Source organism: Bemisia tabaci, chromosome 5, assembly GCF_918797505.1.
Source record: "Bemisia tabaci chromosome 5, PGI_BMITA_v3".
Lineage (NCBI taxonomy): Eukaryota > Metazoa > Arthropoda > Insecta > Hemiptera > Aleyrodidae > Bemisia > Bemisia tabaci.
In genome coordinates, this window is record NC_092797.1 from 51,060,665 (window position 1) to 51,083,008 (window position 22,344).

General features: G+C 41.3%; 2 protein-coding genes across 4 annotated transcripts in view; one reads left to right on the forward strand and one right to left on the reverse strand.

The window, feature by feature from the left end:
* Window positions 1-22,344, reverse strand: part of sona (sol narae) — a 172,296-nt gene that overhangs the window by 85,492 nt on the left and 64,460 nt on the right. For all 3 annotated transcript variants that reach the window (XM_019041957.2, XM_019041946.2, XM_019041966.2), the window contains exon 2: window positions 5,820-5,925. In XM_019041957.2, the coding sequence (XP_018897502.2) occupies window positions 5,820-5,894 (75 nt within the window). In that variant the 5' untranslated portion in view covers window positions 5,895-5,925. The remainder of the gene's footprint in view (window positions 1-5,819; window positions 5,926-22,344) is intronic.
* LOC109030839 (uncharacterized) overlaps window positions 1-22,344 on the forward strand; it is a 143,610-nt gene that overhangs the window by 3,209 nt on the left and 118,057 nt on the right. The window contains exon 2 of the mRNA XM_072300907.1: window positions 21,546-21,718. Coding sequence (XP_072157008.1) covers window positions 21,546-21,718 — 173 coding nt within the window. The remainder of the gene's footprint in view (window positions 1-21,545; window positions 21,719-22,344) is intronic.

A 22,344-nucleotide genomic window follows, 5' to 3' on the forward strand; every position in this document is an offset into this window, starting at 1 on the left:
CGCGGCGGCCGCCACGCGCTACTCAAGTGTGTTACGGCCGATGATCTAATCGACACCGATGGAAGTAACCCTCACCGCACTGGCCCAGCCGCCCGGCCCGCGCCATCCATATCAACTTTCATCCGCGGTCTTGGACTTGCATTTCCTGCTACGAATCCGTCCGAGTGGAACTCATAGCGCCACTAAAAAATGTATCGGTAAATCCTCTACGAAGCGCCATCGGCCGCAGTCCCACATCGCCAGATTTCACACAGAGAAAAACCTTTCCATCATACCGGTGCCTAAATCACGTATCTCCATTGCGGTGTTTAAAAATATCTGCTCCTATGTAATTTTTTCAAAGAAAAGCACGTCAACTATACAGCTTGAAATTTCCACGGTATAATCTGCTAGGAGAAGAGAAGAATCAAGGAAGTTTTCAAGAAATTAAGTTGACTAGTTTTCTAAAGAACAAATAAACGGAGATAAATGGTTTCGCACTTAAACCATCAATATGGAACGCGTGTGTTCTTTCACCAATGTTCTTCTTGTGAAAATAAGCGTTGCAGACTTTGGCCTCTAACAATGCGTCTGGTGAAGTAGAAAGCTTCAAACTTTTTTCTCTTGGTTTGCTCTTGATATGGCTTGGTTCCTTTCTGTCGGAGTCAGCAGGCGCATTATCGAAATTGATGGACACAGGGTCGGACTGGCTCGCGTCTGAGGGCGTAGACCCTTGGCTGGTTGAAGGGATGACATGTGATATTTCCTAATAGGGCACCCCCTCCGTGGAGAGGAAGTTCAGAATATTTTGGCAAAGCAGCACTATAGTTTACGCTATTTTTAGGTCCAAAGTTTATTAATCGTATAGAGTAAGAATTGCAAAATTGAACGTATTGAAGTAACCGACGGACTTCTGAAATTAAAAAAAAAAAAAACATGAAAAATTAAAGCCACTAGACGCATCCAAGCACCTGTATTTCTAAAAGAGCCGAGCCAGTGCTACGGTTTACACAAGCATAAGACGTGGGTCTCCAAATCCATCCTAAAAAAAAAAATCAGACAAGAAGTTGAAAAAAAAGAAAGAACGAGTATCAACACAGCCGGAAGCAGGAAAGACGTATTCGGGCCTCTTTTTAAATTTTTTCTCCCGAATCAGAGCGACACCTCATTGGCAGCATACAACAGAGCATTGAGAGCTCACGCTTCGCGTCATAGCGCCTTCAATTTTTCAGATGCAGCACGGATGTCCATCAAGTACGAATAGTTGTATCTCTGCGCCGTCGTCAACGCGCATCCTTTCCCTCTCTTTATTTCCATGTTGTGTTCGTTTCCGTTTGTCTTATTCGTAATGGTGCTTCAAGCACCACGTGAGTAGCACAGCCGAAGGTAGGAGAGATCTGTTTGGGCCTCTTTTTTAACTTTTCTCCCGAATCTGAGCGACACCTCATTGACAGCATATAACAGAGCATTGAGAGCTCACGCTTCGCGTCATAGCGCCTTCAGTTTTTCAGATGCAGCACGGACGTCCATCAAGTACGAATAGTTGTATCTCTGCGCCGTCGTTAACGCTCATCCTTTTCCTCGCCTTATTTCCATATTGTGTTCGTTTCCGTTTGTCTTATTCGTAATGGTGCTTCAAACTAGTAGCATAGAGCAGAGCCTTGCGAGTTCAGGACTCACGCCATCGCGTCTTACATTTTTCATATGCAATGTGAACATCCATCTTGCGCGAATAGTTGCATCGCGTTTACACTGTAGATGTCTCTTATTTTTGAATTTCGAGATAAATTAAGGTTAAGTTTGCCTGAGACATGCTATGGTATGTCCAGATCAATAGTCCTTTTAAAAAGGAAGAATATGTTTAAAAGTCTCTCAAGAGGTCTATAAAGGGTGCGTATGTCTAAAAATCGAATCGACTATCGCTTCTAATGTAACACATAGCGAATGAAAAAGAGGAATGATAACGCCCCTGTATGTCAACAAAAAGGTGAAAATTTCACAGAAAAGTATTTATGCTTCGAAAGTAGTTTTTGGACCTCTGGTCACCTCTATCATGCGCAAAAGCACCTCTTTTTACTCCTAACTCTCTCTCTGTTTCCGTTCATTTAGGAAAGTGTCCTCATATATTCTCGGTCGTAATTTTTTTTTCTCTTCTTATTTTGCTGTATGTCAGAGGGGCGCGTTTCCGGCGCGCCAAGGAGACGAATCTGCCAATGGCAGATTGGCCTTATGGCCAGTCCGAGCCTGGATGCACAAAGAAGACAACGAGAAAAAGGAGCGATCCTATCTGTGGGAGCGAGTGGTTGCAATAGACAGGGGAGATAGGGAACTAACCAATTAAAGGCAACCCACTAGAGACTTCGTAGTTAATCCATCAATTGCTCCCTTAGTCTATAGTAACCACTCATTTCAATCAATAGGATCGCTACATTTTCCCTTTGTCATCTTTGTCTGTCGCCCCGTATAAGTGTTTCAATAATCAGCCCGATGTCCATTATGCGTCTCCCGACTGTCCATTTTCTCGATGGCTATGTACATCTATGATGGAATAATTGATTCCTTTCATCAGAGAGGCACGGTTGATTAGAATCTAACGACATCTTCATTTTTTCAAGGAACGATCGCCCGGACTTGCTTGTTTTGTGTTGTGGATTTGAGATGTGAGGCGCCGGCTCTCACCTTCCGAATCGAGAGTTTGTTTATTGAACGTATTTCTATCAAACGGAACTACGTGCATTCAGACATGAGCCCTGAGACCCATAAGAATATATGCATAACAAGGCTCACATCACAATGCGCACAGGTCCGTTTGATAGAAATACGCCCTATTGTCGGTCGTCACGTGTTCCCAATCATGGGCAACCAGCTAAATATTGACCCATTGGTGCGAGAACGTGATGGTGCGGTGTGTTTCACTTTCATCAATTCGGAGACAGTCCCTCGTGTTTTCCATTTCGGAAATTTTATTGACATCTGTGCGCGCTAATTGAATCGGTTTCTGTTAGATGGGTGTAAGCCCAAAAACTCTTGAGCCCTAGTGTCCTGCGTGATCAACGAAGGCCAGGGCTTATGAGTTTTTGAATTTACGCCCGTCTAACAGAAACGATGTTTAATTATACTACTGACTAAAAAAAAAAGTTGGTGTTGTGCGTGGAGAAACCGCCGATTCGAAGCCGGCCAATCCAGTAGACAAAATTGATGTTCGTAGAGCCGAATTGACTGTAGGGCCTTTTGCACAAATTTTTGTATACTTCTGCTTCAACAAAAACTTATCAATTTTCTCCGACCAAAGTATTTTCTCTTATATTTTACATGCTTATAGCCAAGTCACTGAAAGACTCTCTCACCTTTTATCCAGCCCAATGTGTATTAAAAAAAAACCTCACACCTATTTAAGAAATCAAACTAAGTAAATATGGGAAGCGAGTCAAATATTTTTTAAACTTCGAAGTTCAGTCAAGCAAGTAATTTTGCGCATATGAAAGAAAAGTTATTCGAATATGATAAAATAGAATACAGGTTGGTGATCAAAAATCATCTGTGGGTTTTCTTTCATCATTACCATCATATGCGTACTTGACACTCCAATTACAATTTTACAAAAATGTCGAGGTTTAGAACGTATTTGACACAGTTTCCATATTTATACATCGTTTAATTTTTTGAGCACCGCAAATGAACTTTAAGCCTTGAAAAAAGGGTTGGCTGATTTCGTCACAGCTGACCCATATCAGTGTTGTGTTGTGCCCCAATTTATTGGCACTGCCCATCAAATGTATTGGAGTAGTACTCCACTTTTATGGCGAAACACCAATTAGCTAGAGCGAAACTCCAATAAGTTTGCTTTACAGCATCAATGAGTACCAACAAGTGAACAACATCAATTTTGATTAGCTGTATTAAAAACATGCAACCCATTTTATTTCATTGAGAGTGGATACAATTTCAAATTTAATGAAAGGACCTGAAGCTCCCTACACCTCCCCTCGTTTGGAGAAGTTCATTACCACTAAACCTCTTTTCCGGGATGGTGTACGTTAGGGAGGTTTGCGCCACGAACTGCGCCCATAGACCTAAAAAACCCAAATCTGGCCCTGCGGGTGTTCGATTAATTAAAACAGTGGTAAGAAATGACTTTTAATTAAAGGTTGAATTTGATGGCCCTCACAATCAGACAGATATTTTGCAAGTGTGACCGTGGTAATTTAGCCGTACAATTCCGTGCTTTTTGATACCAAAATTTGACTTTCTACCCTGACATGATTGTCACGTTATGTCATTTCAAGCTTTCAGTTGGCGGCGTCGAAAGTGACTGTGTGATATCACGTAATATCACTTTGTGGCCAGCGCGAAGCAGGAAATCATGATACATAAATCCAAGCGGTCTCTGGTCTGCTCATAACGCGGAACCAGAAAACTTGGGCATTATGAATGCTCACGAGTTTCGATGAAAATCAGTCGGGACTTATGTTAGCACAAACGTGTTAAATGGCGCCTTGGCCTTGCCTTGTGACTTCACTGCATTAATGGGCAATGATGCGAGACCGTTGTAGAAACGACCCGAGTTACTATAAAGTTCTTCATCTTAATTAAAATGGTTGAAAAACCGCCGAGGGCTCTACGCATCGTCACGTTACACAGTTGTTGATAATTATTCTTAATTATTAATAATTATAGTCTTCTCTGCTTTCATTTTCCCAGCATGAAAGCAACAAAACAATATCGAATGTATATAAATTTTATGAAACAAATAAGTTTCTTAGAGGAAAAAAAATTGAATTATCTTCGTATTTTGAAAATTTCACTTTTTCCTCGAAAGGGTCGTGTTTGTTCTCGCATTCAGAGGAATTTGTAATGGGTCCATTCGAACGTTCCTGCGACTTCTCACCTGATCAAGTAATTTTGCCAGACATTCATCCGATGCCAGATACACAGCTACAAGAATAATTTTCGTCAAGTAAAATTGCACAAAAATCAAGATGGTCACATCCGAAAAGTCTAAAATTCATTCTTTAGCGCACATTTCTCGTAGTATGTAACACGTTTTATGAATTTGCTTCCATCCGTCGACAGTTTTTTTAGTCACCGCACCGATGACCAGGTTTACCCATACAAAGAGACATACCTATTAAGAAAACCTGAGCTAAAAAATGAGCATCTCGCAAATTGTCCATCGCGTATGATTTCAATCGCTTGTTTCCTTCTAATTTCATCATGTGGCAAAATTAAATTCTTCAAAGCAATTGAAATCATAAGTAAGACAGAGCGCAGTAGCATGTAACGCTATCTGCGCAAAAAGGGGGAATTCAATACAGCGTGTTACAAACAACACAAGCCTCCACATTGTGGAGTGCTTTTCAGACATTTATGATGTGCTCGTGGTGCTTTTCTTGCAACTGTACCTATGGAAAGTTTATTCTCTTAGTTGTGTGTCTTTCTTGTCCTTGACCCATTCTAAAAATTATTTTTGACGTTTTCAGAAACAATAATCGAGGGTCTTGGATGACAAGTGAGATAAGAGCAGTTTTTGAAAAAAATTGAGAAATTATAATGATTTCAACTAAATCTAATCTTAAAATATATTCTGTGAAAAATTTACTTCTAAAATCAAAACTTTATAAGCGTCCTTCAGTAATTTAAAACCTTTCTTACGCCACAAGGCGCCATGTAATTTAAAAATTCTGACACGTACTTCTTCAAAAATCAAAATTTGCACTTATCCCACCTGTCGTCCAAACCCCCGAATTACAAATAATGCTCTTCAGAGTTCATGTTTAAATGCAGGTATGTTTTTCTCAAATTTTAGTGTCCAGTCTTTTGACTGATGAAGATTTTCTTACCATATTTGATGCCGAGCAGACGAGGCTGAGGCCCAGAGCTGAGATGGCGAGGTAGCCCCATAATGGCGTGACCATTGTCGGCCGCCTCCCGCCCAGACGCGGTCCCCTGAAACAAAAACAGAATTCATTAAAAAAGTATACTTATACAAATGAAACGCAAGCCAGAATGCATGCAATGATATATTAAGGGTGCTCATGAACCTCTTTCAAGGTCTTGATCATAGTTGTTCCTTTAATTGCTTCTTTTCGCATGAGGCCTCATTTGGTTTACATCGCGATTTAGGAAGAATCCCTTAAAATCAAGGAGGATAAAGGATGGTGGTCGCATTTCGATTTTGGCTGCCATCTTGAAGCGTTGTGACGTCAGGAGGGTACGGGTTTTGCCGTGCAATCCAAGGTTAAGGCCCCCCCCCCCCCCCGGCGCCTAGGCCGGACCATGCACCCGATGTACCCGATACCGTGTGACGTCTAGAGGGTGCGAAATGCAAACACCATTCTTCATCCGCCTTGCCTTAGAAAAACATTGTAAAAAGGACCATTTTTACGAACCTCGATTAAAATTCAGAAGTACTACTTTTGAAATGGGCCCTTGAGAGGAGCTAAAATGCTTTTCCCCTGCAAAAATTAAAAAATGCGGAAGAGGAAATTATGCGATTTTCACAATTTTTAACTGATCCCAAGGACTGAGCTTTGGTTTATGTTGAACACCAAACTTTTGCGGTTCAGGTAATCGAAGTTCTTGGCCGTAAGTACCAGTTTTCAGCAAGCTGACCCGAAGTTCGTTTTCTTGAACCTAAAACCTAAGTTCCAAAAAAGTTCGATTATCAATATGAACCGAAATATTTTTCTCCGTGTGACTCTGCGTAGTCCTTTGAAAGTCTCAAATTCTGTTACTGTCTTTTCTCCTACAACTTGAGAGTCTAGCCGTTGACGATTTTTGGTGGCGCCCAGTCCCATTTCCACGCACGGACACGCGCGAAACTTAGGCCGCGTGATTTGGTGGAAGTTCAAGTTCGTTCCGCGTCCTAGTTCCAGCCACGGGCCCCTCCGCGTTTTCTGCGTCTCAATGTCGAACTGTGGGACTCGGGAAGAACGGACCGCTTGGAGCTTCGTGCGGAGACAGAGACACGGCCGAATCGATGAGACGTAGCTTGCTCAAGGATAGTCTCTTTTATGACGACTCCATTGAGAACGGTTTCAATAGGGACAACGGCGAACAGTCGAACGGCCCCGAAAACTAATTAGCAGACGATACTAATACTAACGGTACCAAGGGGCCACCGGACAGGGCACTCTTGGCAACAACTGTTGAAACTCTTCTGCCAAAATTTCTAAATTTTAAAAAGATAACTCCTCCAAAATGACTACAATTTAGGTAGAAAACAAAATCTCATTTGGGTGTTTATTTGGGGAACTTGGAAATTTCGTTCAACTCGTGCCTCCTCTGCTGTGAGGGCATATCTTTCTTTCGACACAAGCCTAATGGAAAGCATAGAGTTTATACGGATCACAAGGCTCACGTGGAAATAGAGTTGCCCTTACGCCAGAGGAGCGACGAAATGTAGCCTAAACAGAACCTCACGATGAGGCGTAAAAAGAGGACGCAAGTTTCCTGTACTGAGAAAAATATGTATGTTTTCTCGTGTCACCTTCGGTTGATACGAAAATTTAAACACAAACAAACACTTTTGTGTTGACTTTGATAGAGTTGTTGTTAAATTTTGCACTGAAAACACTGGCAAACGCATATAACTGCAGGATCAACCGATGACTTGGGTTACTTTTGTGCCACCGCCCGTATATTAACACAACTTTTGGTTACTTTTTATCCCTGTGTAGAAAGGGCCAATCTAGTGTGGGAGGAGAGGATAAGTTTAACAAATCTAAAAAAAAAACCCTTCAAGTTGATTGAAATTGATCATTTGTCACTCCTCAACTCCAGGACGCAATCCTATTTTGAATTTGAGATAAAAATATTTTACAAAGCATGTCGGGTGGCTGTCTCAAAAACTAGTCAATTTAGAACGCGACTAACGATTTTGGAAAAATCGAGCTTTGAACGGATTAGTACCGTTGAGTACAGACTCTAATTTCGTTGTTGAGATGGTATATATTTTGATACAACGAGTACCTGGATAATAAAAAATGAAGGAGAAGCAAAGATGCTTTCTTATTGAATCTATAACGCTTGCTCAGACGTGAACAATGTCATCGGAAAATGGGAACATGACTTCAATTGGACGTATTTCTACCAAACAGACCTATGTGGAGGTGAGAAATATGGGGTGTGCTCTAGGAAGCTGCATAAGAAGCAATGTAAAAGTGGGCGTGGTTCCTTTTGAAGAATTGGAAAAGCGGGATTTTGCATTCTATCAAAGAGACCTATGTGCAACTGAATGCGGAACTCATGAGCCGCGGGCATGGCAAGAGAGCCTTGTGCACAGGGCTCACGAGTTACAGCGCCCCGACGACGAGCTCCCTCACGTTCGAGTGCGCACTATCATTGCCGCTGACGTCACTGGCGCACAATTATTCCCATTCACTCGCCACGCAAAGAGAACTAACGAGCACACCCCACATTTCTCACCTCCACATAGGTCTCTTTGGTAGAATTACGTCCAATTGACGCACCCAATAAATCCTGAACATGGCTTCGACTTGTGCCAAATGCTTTTTCACAGTAAATTACTAAACCTTTTTGTGTCGTGTGCCAGCTATAACAATTTTACGGTAGAAGTTTACATTGTTTTCGGAAGTGCAACTATATTGAGGAGATAAACTAGTACCTCTAAGTCAAAGAATTGTTTCCACGTGGATGTAACAGCATGTTAAGATACCATAAAAGCTTATATGCCAGTCACCCCGCTAACATAGATAAATCAATTACCAATATGAGTTACCTACTGAAAAAGACATTCGCCAGCCAAAGCGTTGCATGTTTACCGTTAAATCAGCTCCAACACGACGAAAAACCGGGTCATTGCTGGCCTACATTGCAACGCTGCACGGTTACTCCCTCTACATGTGAAACCATTAATTTTCCATCCAAGTCCTGAGTGATGAGTGCATTAAAATAAGGCTCAAATAAAAAATCAATTACCATTCCCTCACGTTACGAAGAGGAAACAGTTTGCGAAGGATCAGATCAGATCTGAATATTAAACTAGAGTTGCCATTTTAACGCGGAATTCTTCAGCTTGCGATACAGGAAAACCGTATTTTATGGTAGAAATAGAGTCCCTTTATACTGAGAGTCAAGACAATTCGGCTCATGGATGTCACAAACGGGAATAAAGATTACAGAAATTGAACGGTTTTTGTTGGTTTTTTGTAATCTTTGATCGGCCCATTCTCAAATTCCTCTCTCCATTCCTTCTGTCATTCCGTTTGTTCCTTGTCGAACCCGAAATTCCTCGGTCCATTCCATATTATAATCTTTGCAATCCGTGAAACTGTAATCTTTATTCCCGTTTGTGACACTGTGAAGGCCTAAAATACGGGAACCAATCAGAAATGGATTCACATTGTCTTGACTCTCAGTATAAAGGGACTCTAGGTAGAAACGGCAACGTGTATCCAGAGGCGGATGATGAGCCGGGTGGCTCGATGGTTTTCAGATCTGAATGGTTTGATAGGATCCGATGCCCGTGCAATTATGAGGTGTTTACTCTAAAGCAATCTAATTAGCATTCGGAGGTTGTTAGTGCGTTTATCGCCCGATTACAATTCAAGGTCGTCTATGGAGTCATCCTTTTTGTTCCGTTGAGTCCATCCGATATCGTCCCTCATAGTTTTTTTTTGCGATGAATATTGAATAACTCAAGACCCAGCATGAAATGATAGCTTTTGATTTATTCTGAGTTCGTGATGTTAGGCCTGCAGATTCCTAAAATTGTATTGTGTAAATTATTATGTCAGATTTTTAGATTTTTCCCCTTTTTCATGAGCCTCTAGACTCTGTTAGTTTTGGTTTTCCATCATAGAGTATTGTTTTGTTTCATGATTTGAAGGAGATGAGAATGACTGATGTAATTTTTGGTGACTTTAACGAATGGTTAGAAAAAAGTAGAATTAGAATCATAATACTTTCTTTGCACACAACAGTTGTAGCAAACTAGTTTGAGTTTTCCATTTTAGAATATTTTTCCGTTTCACGACTTGAAGGAGTTGATAATGACCATTGTAATTTTTGGAGACTTCAACGAATGGTTGGACAGAATCATAGCATTAGAATCACAATGCTTTTTTTGCAAATAGGAGCAAAAGTAAACTTGTTTGGGTTTGTTGGAATATTGTCCAGCTTCATATGTTATGAGAGTTACGAATGGCCATTATAACTTTTGAAGACTTTAACGAATAGTTAGAAAAAAGAAGCATCAGAATCATAAGGCTTTTTTTGGCTTACAAGAGTTACAGCAAACTAAATAGACAATGTTACAAATGAACTTGCAAAAAGGAAGGATGTTGAGCACATCGGATTATGAATATTCGATTTGGGGAGTATGCACTTTAAATAAAATGTGTATTTGTAATGTGCTGCCCTGATTTTATTGCAATTATACCCGTGGAAGTGTACTTAGTTTGCTGCACATCATCTGTCTACAACAAACTCACTAATTACACTGAGAAAATATAGCTCAGATATCAAACGCGGCAGTTTTTTGGTTCAAGGAACCGAATTATTGGATCATTAGAACTGATTTTGGTTAGCTGGATCAAAAGTTTGTTTTTTTTATCAACAATTTCGGCTACCAGAACCGAAAACTTCGTGTTCCATATCAATCGAACTTTTTCCCTCCGTGTAGTTACACGTTTCGGCCCTTTCGTAAACTTAGAGTGGCATCGAGATACCATTTTTTAGAGTAATGATCCCATCGCCGCGAAAATCGAAAGGTGGGAACAGCCGAGCGGTGGGACCTCGGCCAAATCACGTAAAATAATAAACGACGCCAGTTCTTCACGAGGAGAAAAGGTTCGCGGTTCCTAATTAGAGAGATGCCGCAATCGAACCCAGCTCGACCAGTCTCCAGGGGGAAGAAAGGCGGCGCCACAGCAGTATACACTCCGAACAGTACTGCCAGTTTTTGCCGAAAGCACTCGTTTCTCACTACGTCAGATTAGATTTATTCCTATCGAATCGATATAAATGGTCTAATTCAACCAAAATAAACCTAACTACGTATCGTATTGCCTATTTTCTACTTGTGTTTTAGTTTTTTTTTTAAAGAGGACAAAACAGCTAAACACCTTGAAACTCTGTCCATTTTCCACAAGTTATGTTAACAATATTTTAGCGGCTCTGGTGCTTGCACTAGAGCTGCAATTCCGGACGGTCCCAGCTGGGGAGTATCAACGGACCATGTTACATTGGAGAGACCGCATGTTGGTTGATGGGAATCGGCGCCATTTTCTGCTGTTTAGGGGGGACTGATTTTATTTTAATTGATATCTTTTTCCTGTGAGCGAATGCTATGTTGTGTAGTGTATTTTTGGAATCATGGTGATACTGTCAATAATTCAAAACGGGTCTGTGCTTTAATCTCGCACTGGAAAAAATGTACTTTACGTTTAAAATTTGAAAATTCAAATCTATAAGTTTTCGCGCTTTTTTCGAAGAATGCCGTGGTTGGAGCTTCCTAGTCATACTACTCGACATCAGTTGATAGTAAACAAAGGTTACCAAGGAAACCGTAAACGCGTAACAACTACCTACCGTCGCCAGAGCCGCTTTCCGACGCGAATGCGTTGGAGCTTCCTGCTTGTTTTAAAAATTCAAGTCTCTGCGGGCAGATTGTTGAAGTTGATATAGACAAAGCGATAGACAAAGAAGATAACGGGAAACTGGAGCAATTCTATTGGTTGAAGCTGGTCCTTGTTATTGACTAAAAGGGAAAATGATGGACTAACTATACAGGGTCTCTGAGTTCTCGTTAGCTAGTTTGTTACTTGAAGCCTTTATCCATTGAGACATGCGACCATCCGCTTCCACCAATAGGATCGCCTAATTTTCCCTTTGCCTTTTTTGTCTATCGTTTTGTCGCTGTAAATACCAAGTATTAGCTGATCTTAATTCATCCTAGTTCTTGATGAATTTATACTTCAATTTTTGTAATTATTTTGGGACGACATTGTTCCCCAATAAGCCTGCGGAGGAAGGAAATCGACTCACAGCGAAAGCCTTATTCTTTTGAGCGTTGCACTCCCTCTCTTAGCAGAGTGGCACAGAGACACTCTCGGAGCTTTTTAATCGATAGTATTCGATACATCAAACGGCTGAGCTTGTATCGTTATCGATTGGTTCAAAACATAAACATAGCCTCAAAAGTAAATTCAGAAATCTGAGAGAACGGGTCTTTTGTATATAACAGATTTTTTATTCTTTTGAGTGCCAAATGCCAATTCAAAGTGAAATTGTCAGGAAATTTCTCATTTTCAGCTTTTCCAACTTAAATCCTTACAGTTTGGTTTGAGGTTATGTTCATGTTCTATTGTTTCGAACCAAACGATACATCGAACCGTTATCGAATACGGTCTATATGATTTCTTAAGATTGAGAAATCACGAATCGATCGATCGACTATTGAATCGTTCTCGAAAGTACGGAGGATTTAGATGCAGCCAGTATTACAACGGATTCCGGAGACAGTGTGGCAAACCTTCCCGGGCGCACGAAACAGAAAGAGGCACCCAACAAAAGTCATTACGACCACGACCGGTGCGCGGCGAGCGAAGATCGGAGAAGGTCAGAGAGAAAAAATTGCACGCGGCTCATCTCCCGCGAGCCAATTGTTGTCGATCGCGCCGGGGGTAATCGCCGCGATTTTCGGCCACGGCCTCTTCATTACGGCCACGGCCTCTTCATCACGGCTCCGTCGTCCGATGGCCCCCAACTGACCTGTCTAATCACGTTGTCTGCGGAGATCAGAATTCTGCTGGCACGGTCGATCGGCAGAATTGAAACAGGCCAATGAAGATCGCTGAACCTGCACTGGAAAAAAAAAAACACATTGGATCTAGAGTCCAGACTCTTGAAAACATTGACAAGAAAAGGGACTCTTGATTCAATCGGATTCAAGCTTAAATCAAAAGGAAATCCGCTCAAATTAAGAGGCTTGGTTCTTGATTTAAGCTTAAATCTCATTGAATCAAGAGTATTTTTTCTTGTCGATGTTTTTATGAGTAGATCCAATGTGTTTTTTTTTCCAGTGTGAGATTGACCGTACACGTTATTTTCAAATTTGTTCGCCGAGGGAGCAAAAAACATCCCCTAATGCTGCCGTGCTGAGAAAGATCGCCTCATGAGCCTTCCGACGTTGCCATCTTTCCTTCAATAAAAACCTAATTTACTAGGAAAATAATAAATATTTTTCATAACGTTTTTCATACAATTTTGTGTGCAATTCGATGTAAAATACACAACACTTTTTTCAAAAGTGCATCTTTTATCCCATAAAATTTGGCAACTCTTGAATGTCCATATTGTCCATACGGCGTGTACTTTCTCAGCATGGCAGAATAGCCCTGGTAAAAATTGGCGATTGGAGCTGCGTTTCAAAATACCATAGGAGTTCTTATAGAAGACTGAAAAAGGCGATAGAAAATCAAATAGCTGGCTGTAGAAAGTGGAAAAAATCATACGGCCGGGCTACACGAAGCGATAAAAAATTATACAGCCGGGCTATAGTTCCTATCGCCGGGCTTTACACTTTATCGCCTGGCTGTTGCTTTTTCACCATCGATTATACTTAAAAAGCTATTAGGAATTGTGTAGAAATTCGTGTGCTTTGTAAATCCTTAAGTTTGTACGGAATGACCTCAATATGTACAAAACGCACATTATATTTTCCTTTACTACATATTTTTTTCATCAATTAAAATGAGAATAATCCATACAGAGTGTGCAAACATTTCAAAGTCATGAGTTGAAAAACGCTGATTTCACGAGATTAAATATTAGAGCCTAACACAAAGCGGAGCGGCGGCGCACTGACGCCTGCAAACCTAACAGGGATACTTCACGCATAGCGCAATGCGTGAAGTATCCCTGTTAGGTTTGTAGGCGCCAATGCGCGTTTCGCGCTGGCTGCCCGCTCGCCGCGACGCAGCGTACCACGGCGCTTGAAGCAACTATTTCACACCAGAGGTATTGCACAGTATCATATGAAATTGAAAGCGCTCCAACATTTTAGGCATCCCTCTAAAGTGTGGAGCTTTCCTCGCAAAATAAATCAAGATACTACGGCCCAAAAAGAGAGCAGTATTCCAAAAACTCACTAAGTCCTAGCATCCGTAATCAGTGACGTTTAGCATACACTTTATTGCCAGGCAGTTGCTTAGTCGCCATCGGCTATGAAAGGCTATAAGAAATTGTGTTGCCGGCCATAGAAGCAATTGGAAATCCTACAGCCGGCTGTAGGTCTAATTTTGGAACATAGATTCTACTGCCAATTTTTACCAGGGAGGACGGTTCTTTTTCACGTAGACTTTAAAAATATCACGCATTTGAGTAGATTTCATACGTAAAATTTTACAGAAAGACATATAAAATATTCTATATCCAGCGATGGTGCCATGCAGTTAAAGAGAGTATATTTAGAGACTTTGCACTGCAATCTTCCTTGAAGTGTGAGTATTACCTTGGCAAGTCAACACTCAGATTCATCCAATGATGACTGATGCCCAATAAAAGAGTTTAGCAAGTGGTTCAGCGATTCTAATCTAATTTGCCAAAACTCACTTAGCAAAGTGCTCATCTCGTTCTCAATATTCATCAGTCATCATCACGCGAATCGTATTTATTTCGCCCCGTTACAAAACGCCTGCAATTATTCGTGTAGGCAATTAGCACGGTCGCAGAGCACGAATAGTTGCTCTATATTGAATTTGCTTCATCTGAACTGTTCAATAAATTGCGAATCTATCATGAGTCGCCGAAAAGTATCGTTGGCTTCGAAACTTAGCTTTTGCCTCGCCCGATTACATTCTTTAGATTGTAAGTAGTCATCACGTGGCGATTTTTGATTTCATATCATATTCATCAACTTGTGCATGAATCACCACTGGGAAAAAAGCATCGTTTACGTCCAAATTTAACTTCTGCTTCATCTGATTACACTGCTCGGATTGTTATAGAGTGAGGTTTTCGCAATATCGACGGCCGAATTGTAAAACCACGTATCTATATTGCGGTGTTTAAAAATTTAAGCCCCTCTTCTCTTTTTTCGAAGAGAAAGACGTCAATCTCATACATTGAATTTTAAAGCGAACATTCTGTCTATGGAGAAGAAAAATCAAGAGAGTTTTACAGGAAATAGGCGGACTAGTTTTCTGATGAAAAAATAAAGCAGGGCAGGAAGTCTGCAACTTCGCAAACGGAGATACGCGGGTTCGCACTTCGGCCAGTGATATTCGATATATTCCAATTCCACCGTGCTGAGGAAAAACACCGTATGCGGATTTAAATGTTGCCAAATTTTCTCTCAGAAAATATTTATTAGTAGGAAAACTGATGAATATTTTTCCTTCAAATTTGTGGATACTTCAGATCAAATTATACTAACTAAATTCTCTGAAAAATCAGAAGAAGATATTCACAACACACTGGAAAAAAAAAAAAAAAAAAAAAAAAAAAAAAAAAAAAAAAAACACATTGGATCTAGAGTCCAGACTCTTGAAAACATTGGCAAGAAAAAATACTCTTGATTCAATCAGATTTAAGCTTAAATCAAAAGGAAATCCGCTCAAATTAAGAGGCTTGGTTCTTGATTGAAGCAAAAATCCGATTGAATCAAGAGTATTTTTTCTTGTCGATGTTTTAAGAGTCTGGACTATAGATCCGATGTGTTCTTTTTTTTCCAGTGCGTTTTTTGGAAGTGTGTGATTTTTAAAGGAAATTTGGGAACGTCTGAAGGCTCATACGGCGTTCTTCCTTAACACGGCAGTATTGTCTCTGCATTCACACGTGAGCTTAAAATCGCACTAGAAAACGTGACCGGCAACTGTGGATGCGTCTCAGCGAGCCGGTCCTCTCGCGCTCGCGGCGCGGGCCGAATCGCTTCCCCGCGGTGCGCGCTTCGCGGATGGCGCCTCGGCGCGCGGCTCCAGTAATTCGCGTCGCGACGCCCGACGCCCGACGCGTAATTGAATTGCGCGAGGCATCGGCCGGGCCTCCAGCTCTCTGCTACCGTTACCGTCAGCACAGACAACAATTATAAATAACCGCCCGGTCTATGACGCTTCTCGCAGACGCGCATCTCTCTAAACTTGTTCGCTCGCCACTCGGACTGTCCGTGAGATTCGGTCGTTGAGACCGTAAAACTTGAACTTCGTCAATAAACCAGTGGTTAATGTACGAATTTAAGCAACCTATTAAATGTCCCTTAACCAAAATTTCCTCAGAATACAATGGGTCTGTCGCATATCACACTTGAAAAAAAAAAAAAAAAAAAAAAAAAAAAAAAAAACATTGGATCTAGAGTCCTGACTCGTAAAAACATCGACAAGAAAAAATACTCTAGATTCAATCAGATTTAAGTTTAAATCAAGAACCAAGCCTCTTAATTTGAGCAGATTTCCTTGTGATTTAAGCTTAAATCTGATTGAATCAAGAGTCCTTTTTCTTGTCAATTTTTTCAGGAGTCTGGACTCCAGATACAATGTGTTTTTTTTCCCCAGTGCAGGAACTAATTTGGAACTAAAATTTCTGACCCATCCGCAAAAGCATCTATCTGCATAGAGAAACCAATGGCACATAAGGTGTTTCTAAAATGAGCCAAAAATGTATCTTTTTATTGCAATTGTAATCCAGTAGGTCCAATGCACACAATAGATGCAGCCAACTAGATATACTTTCTTAGCGTAATTTCGCATAAAAATCACGTTAGTCACATCCGCGAAAATGTTGAAATCCACCCCTTAGCGCACTATGTTGAAATCCACCCCTTAGCGCACTATCTGCGTAGTTTGTAACACATTTTTTTCAAATTTACCGCTTTTGCGGGCAATCTTCCTCGATGGCTGGCAGTTAGGTTTGCCCGGAGAGAGACCTAACGTAGGTAAACAAACAATCTCTCGAATCGTTATAAACGCTCCTTGCGTAAGATTGCAATAAATTCAAAGTTTTCTTTCCAAAATGAAGGAAGAAAATGGGAAGAAACGCTTGAAAGCGATTGAAATCATATAACAGAAAAAGCTGATGAACTCGTTTGCTATTTCAGGATAGTTTTTCTTACTTCTCTGCCCGTGAAAACCTGGTCGGCGGTGAGCGAGAAAAACTGCTCGCAGACGCGGGAAACGTGAAACAACGTGTTACGAATCACGCAGATGGGAACAAAAAGAAAGAGGAGGAGGTCGCTGTAAATGCTTTTCGATAATTAATTTTTAATCTGATTCCTCATCTACTTTATGGAATAGGCTTCACGTAACACTCGCTCGCCGTTATATAGAACACCGCGTAATGGTCATTCAAAAGCACGGTTGACGCCGATGAAATTCGTTCGGTGCATACACGAGGGCACTCACTATCGCACTAAGGAAAAACGCCGTATGAACATTTGAGAGTTGCCAAATTGCCCCGAATAAGACGTGTAATTTCAAGGAAATTTATGCATATTTTTCCACGAAATACTCAGATGCTATAAATTAGAGTCCCTTGAGAGTCAAGACAATGTGAATCCATTTCTGATTGGTTCCCGTATTTTAGGCCTTCACAGTGTCACAAACGGGAATAAAGATTACATTTTCACCGATTGCAAAGATTATAATCTGGAATGGACCAGGGAATTACGTGTTCGGCAAGGAACAAACGGAATAAGCGAAGGAACGGAGAAAGGAATTTGAGAATGGGCCGATCAAAGATTACGAAAAACATTCAATTTGTGTAATCTTTATTCCCGTTTGTGACTCCATGAAGGGGTGTTGTCTTGACTCTCAGTATAAAGGGACTCAACTATAAATCAAGCTGCGAACAAAATTATCTGAAAAATTTGAGGAAATTAATTCACAATTATTCACGGTAAATTCTGTGTCTATATAAGGGAATTTGGCAACGTCCGAAGGCTTATACGGCGTTTTTCCTTAGAACGAGGGCACTAGGCGAGTGAAAGACGGAGCCTGATGGAGGTTCCAAGCGACGGACTCCTATCTCTTAGATAATATTTTTAAAATGAGTGCCTCCCTCATTCCGGGCTACAATTTAAAACCTTAGCACAACACGTGAACAGGGGGAGGGCGGAGCGATACCCATACGTCGGGAACTTACGGAAGTCGTAACGAGCGGCGCGGCGCGACGTGGCTTTTTCGAGGTATTTAATTAACGTCTATCGTCCGATCGGACTAAATAGACGGGCTCCGATCGGGAGGCTCTATTCTTCGGCTCTATTCACTGCTCGATAATGAGAGTTGCCGATATAGTTCTGATTTGCATCTACGTGCAGGGCGAGTAGATGAACTCTCGGGAAGAAGAATGGACCGCTGGACAGGGAGTGAATTGAAGTGTCACAGCATGCGTTTCCTCCAGGGGTTACATCACTGGAGCGGTCAGCGGGCTGATTATTGAAATTGATAGACATAGCGATAGACATAAAAGATAGAGGCACTATGGTACGATCCTTTCGGTGGAAGCGAGTGGTTGCAATGGACAAAGGACTCAAAGGAGGTAGGTATCAGCGGACCGATTATTGAAATTTAAACCAGCCCGGTAAGACATCGAATTGCGATATATTGCATGGTTAAGATAGGGCTATGTCTTGTCGTGTCAGGCTGACATAGTTTCAATAATCGGGCCGCAGACCGACTAACGGGAACCGACAAGAGACCCTACAGTTAGTCCATCATTTCCCTCCTTAGTCTGTAAGCACCATTCGATTCAACCAATAGGATCGCTCTATACTCTCTATGTCTTTTTTGTCTATCGTTTCGTCTATCAATTACAAAAATCAGCCTGATCAAAAGCGCTAATTGACTGTAAAATTTGTTTATTTAGACCTCTCATTTTTAGAAAAACTGAAATCAACGTAAGCCAAATCGACCATTGATTCCGCACAAGAAACAAGTCAATGGCTGAAATGTAAAATCACGTGACTCCATTGCGGTGTTTCAACATTTCTGCTCTCATTTAATTTTTCTATGAGAAATAAGTTAACTTTGTAGCTTGACATTTATACAGAATATTCGGCTTGCAGAGATGAACAATTAAGGATTTTTTTTAAAAAATCACATTGACTATGTAGTTTTCCAAGAAAGAATAAAGTGTAACAGGAAGTCTGCAGCGTCCCAAACGGAGATACCTAAGTGGTTTCGCACCTTAGCCATCGAAGTAGTGCATCGAAACATATACTAAAATTTGGTTGAAAATGCGCCAATTTGGCTCGAAAGAATTTGGTTACTTGAAAACTAAGAAATTTACACTGTAGTAACTTTTGCACCGTGAAAAGAAAGGAATCTTCAAGTTCCCTCTTTCCACATTACAGAGGAAGTTTCACTCAACCGTGATCTTCTCCCTGGCAATATTCAGTTATGGGAGGAACTACGGAATGGTTGAGCTCGATCAACTTCCTATGTACCGCGAAGAAGTGTGTTAATCTCTCTCTCTTTTTTTTCAACAGTCAAGACATTTTTGTCGCGTCTACTGTGTGATCCGTGAAATTCAACTTCGAATGCACGTGCATTGAGATACTCAATTTTTTACTCAGCTATTGCAATTCTTGAAAGTTGGCTTTTTACCTATTTGGAAGCCAAAATTATCCTGTCAAGGATTTTGCTTTATCCAACTTTTCTACCCGTGCGTTGAAGTCTCTGAGTCAGCTAAAATGAGTTCCACCTTCTCCTTCATTTCGTGGATATGCAATTTCCTCGTTTTAAAGTCGAAATAGTTGTATCACGTTTTTCGCCCTGTCCAACTTTTCTACCCATGCGTTGAAGTCTCTGAGTCAGCCGAAAAGAGTACCGCCATCTCCTTCATTTTTTGGACATGCAATTTCGTCTTTTTGAAGTCAAAATAGTTGTATCAATCGTTTCGCACCATCCAACTTTCCTATACTCTATAGTCTCATTCTCGGATCTTGACTCGCGAATTGCGCTAAGTTCCTGGATGCGCACGCTATTTGGAAATGCGTAGAGCAACGCGTGCAACCAACTTCGGAGGGTGTGCCCAAAACTGGAGCGTATTTTGATCAAAACGTAATAAAGTTTATATCCTCCATTTTTCGACGTCGTAACCTATGAAATTTTTGCACTGCGTACGCAATTCGCAAACGACTAATTGGTCGTTGGTTCTTGCGAAAATTCTGCACCACTGGCGGGTGCAACCTAACGCCGCTCAATGCTCAAAAGATCACCCTGCGACATGCACAAGCAACTCAGGGGGCCAAAACCGCAAATTATATTCATGGAAAGTATTACAATGTCTGTGCCCTCGTCCGATTGATTCACCAGTCATTAAAAAGCCTTTTGTGGGACTTCTGTACATGGGGACCTGCAGGAGTGAATGCAAACAAACCCTACCTAGAGGAGTTCGTATTTTCCGAGAAGATACGGATCATACCCACAGAAAATATGTCACTCTCGACAAAAATATGCATCTAAGAATTGTTTAGATAGAACTCATTTCAGAAGTTAAAACTTTTATTTCTTTTTTATCCTTTTTAGAGCTCCGTCACGTCGGCATCTTTTTTGTCAAGTTTGGACCGTAAGAGCTTCATGACAGACTAAAATGCGCAGATCCCAAGTCGCTCAGTTTTTTTTTTTTTTTTTTTTTTTTTTTTTTTTTTTTTTTTTTTTTTGGTGCTGCAGGACGAAGATCAAGACAGAAACACTCTTCTCTTCCTGCATTGGTACACTCGCCAACCGATTCCAAAAATTTAGGCAACTGCCAATCAAAGTCAGCGCGTGAGACCCTGCCTTTATCTTTCATCCCACCGGAAACGAGCTTTTTCAGCCAGATTTTCACGGAAACGAGCCCAGCCGGCAACCCGGTATGTTACCTTGCCGATAATATCGATCTGGGTTATAATTATTACGTATGCCCGCTCGAATGTATTGACCTCAAATCGGCCCCCGGGGGGAGGGGGGGGGGTGGGTGGGTGTGAGTAGCCGGTCCGTTGTAGACTCAGAGTCAGGAGCCGGTGCGGTGATGCCGATTTCCCCCCGAAAATAGTGAATAATGCATTTGTTCACGAATGAAAGTCGAAGATCTGGCAAAGGGGCCAGGTTGGCACGGGGCGCATGCGCAGCTCGATGCACGAGGGCTCTGCGGGGTTGCCATATTGCGAGCGAAATTCTGATGATGTATTGACGGCGTGATTGATAGCGATTACAGCGGGGGAACCGATTATGGTGAACGGCGAACCTCGTATGCAGTTGAGCGAAAGTGAGATTAGAATAAAAGTGGTCAATTTGCGGCTCGTCGTGGGTCATCGCGAGTATCCATATCACTGAAATTAGTAGCAGAATTGGCAAAGCTTGTTGAAAAAAATTCCGTAGCACTTGAAAGGTTGAACAATTTTTTTTTGTAAAATTTGATTTCTCGCCCACAAATTGTTTTTTTAAAATTTTCATCGACGCTCGACAGTTCTGCTAGACGTTATCAATCAGATTTGCGTTGACTTTGAGGGTATTATGAAATTGTGTTCCCTTAAATCAAATTTTACTGAAAATTTGCACGTTTCTCTGATTATAGATACTTTAAGAAAGGAGCCATTTTTAATTTTTCATGCTTTTTTGTTGCAGAGAAGGTGGCGCCCTACTATGATTGCCAACTCCAGCAGATTATTGGATCTTACCATAGATGATTCTCTTGCCTATCCGGATCTTACTGCGCTGCCTGTGGGAGTTTTCATGAGAATGTGTGTGTGGCTTCCGAGCTCCTCCGCCCCCATGACCCCAATTTTTTCCGAGAGAAGGTAATTTTCTGCAATTTTCTCCATTTTTCACCCTAAAACTCCACTTCATGACAAAATTTTCCCAGCAGACCTTTTTAAAATATTTCTGGTTACGCCAGAGCCAGCGGCCAATCGGAGGTATTAGGGGATTGGGATCTTTTTCGCGTAACTAAGAGGCAGGATTAGGATTCTTTCGTGGGGGAAGGGTAAAAAGAACACCTTATTCAACGGGTCTGAGGGACTTTCAGAGGTGCCAAAAGGTCTTCAGGGCAGAAGTTACAGTCGCAATCTCAGCCACAAAATGTCCTCACTCCTAATGCATGTCCTTACTCCGCGAAACCGCCAAAAGTACCTGTTCAGCAAATTTTTTTTAAAAAATCAGCTTTTTTCTATTTTTCCTCATATTTTGCCGGAACAAAAGAAAGAACATTATTTCCTCCGGAAAATTCTCTCATTGCCTTACAGAATTCCCCACGGCATGCACAAATCGAGGTTGCACCCCTGATAGAGAGGCATTCGATCACAGGGGGTTCAAAGGGACTCTCTCAGCTCCGAGAGAGGCTTAGGGCTCTCCAGAAAAATTTGAAAATTAAGATGCTCTAGGTGTACAGAGCGTTTTTAAAGAAGAGCCAGACTCCTCTCAATTT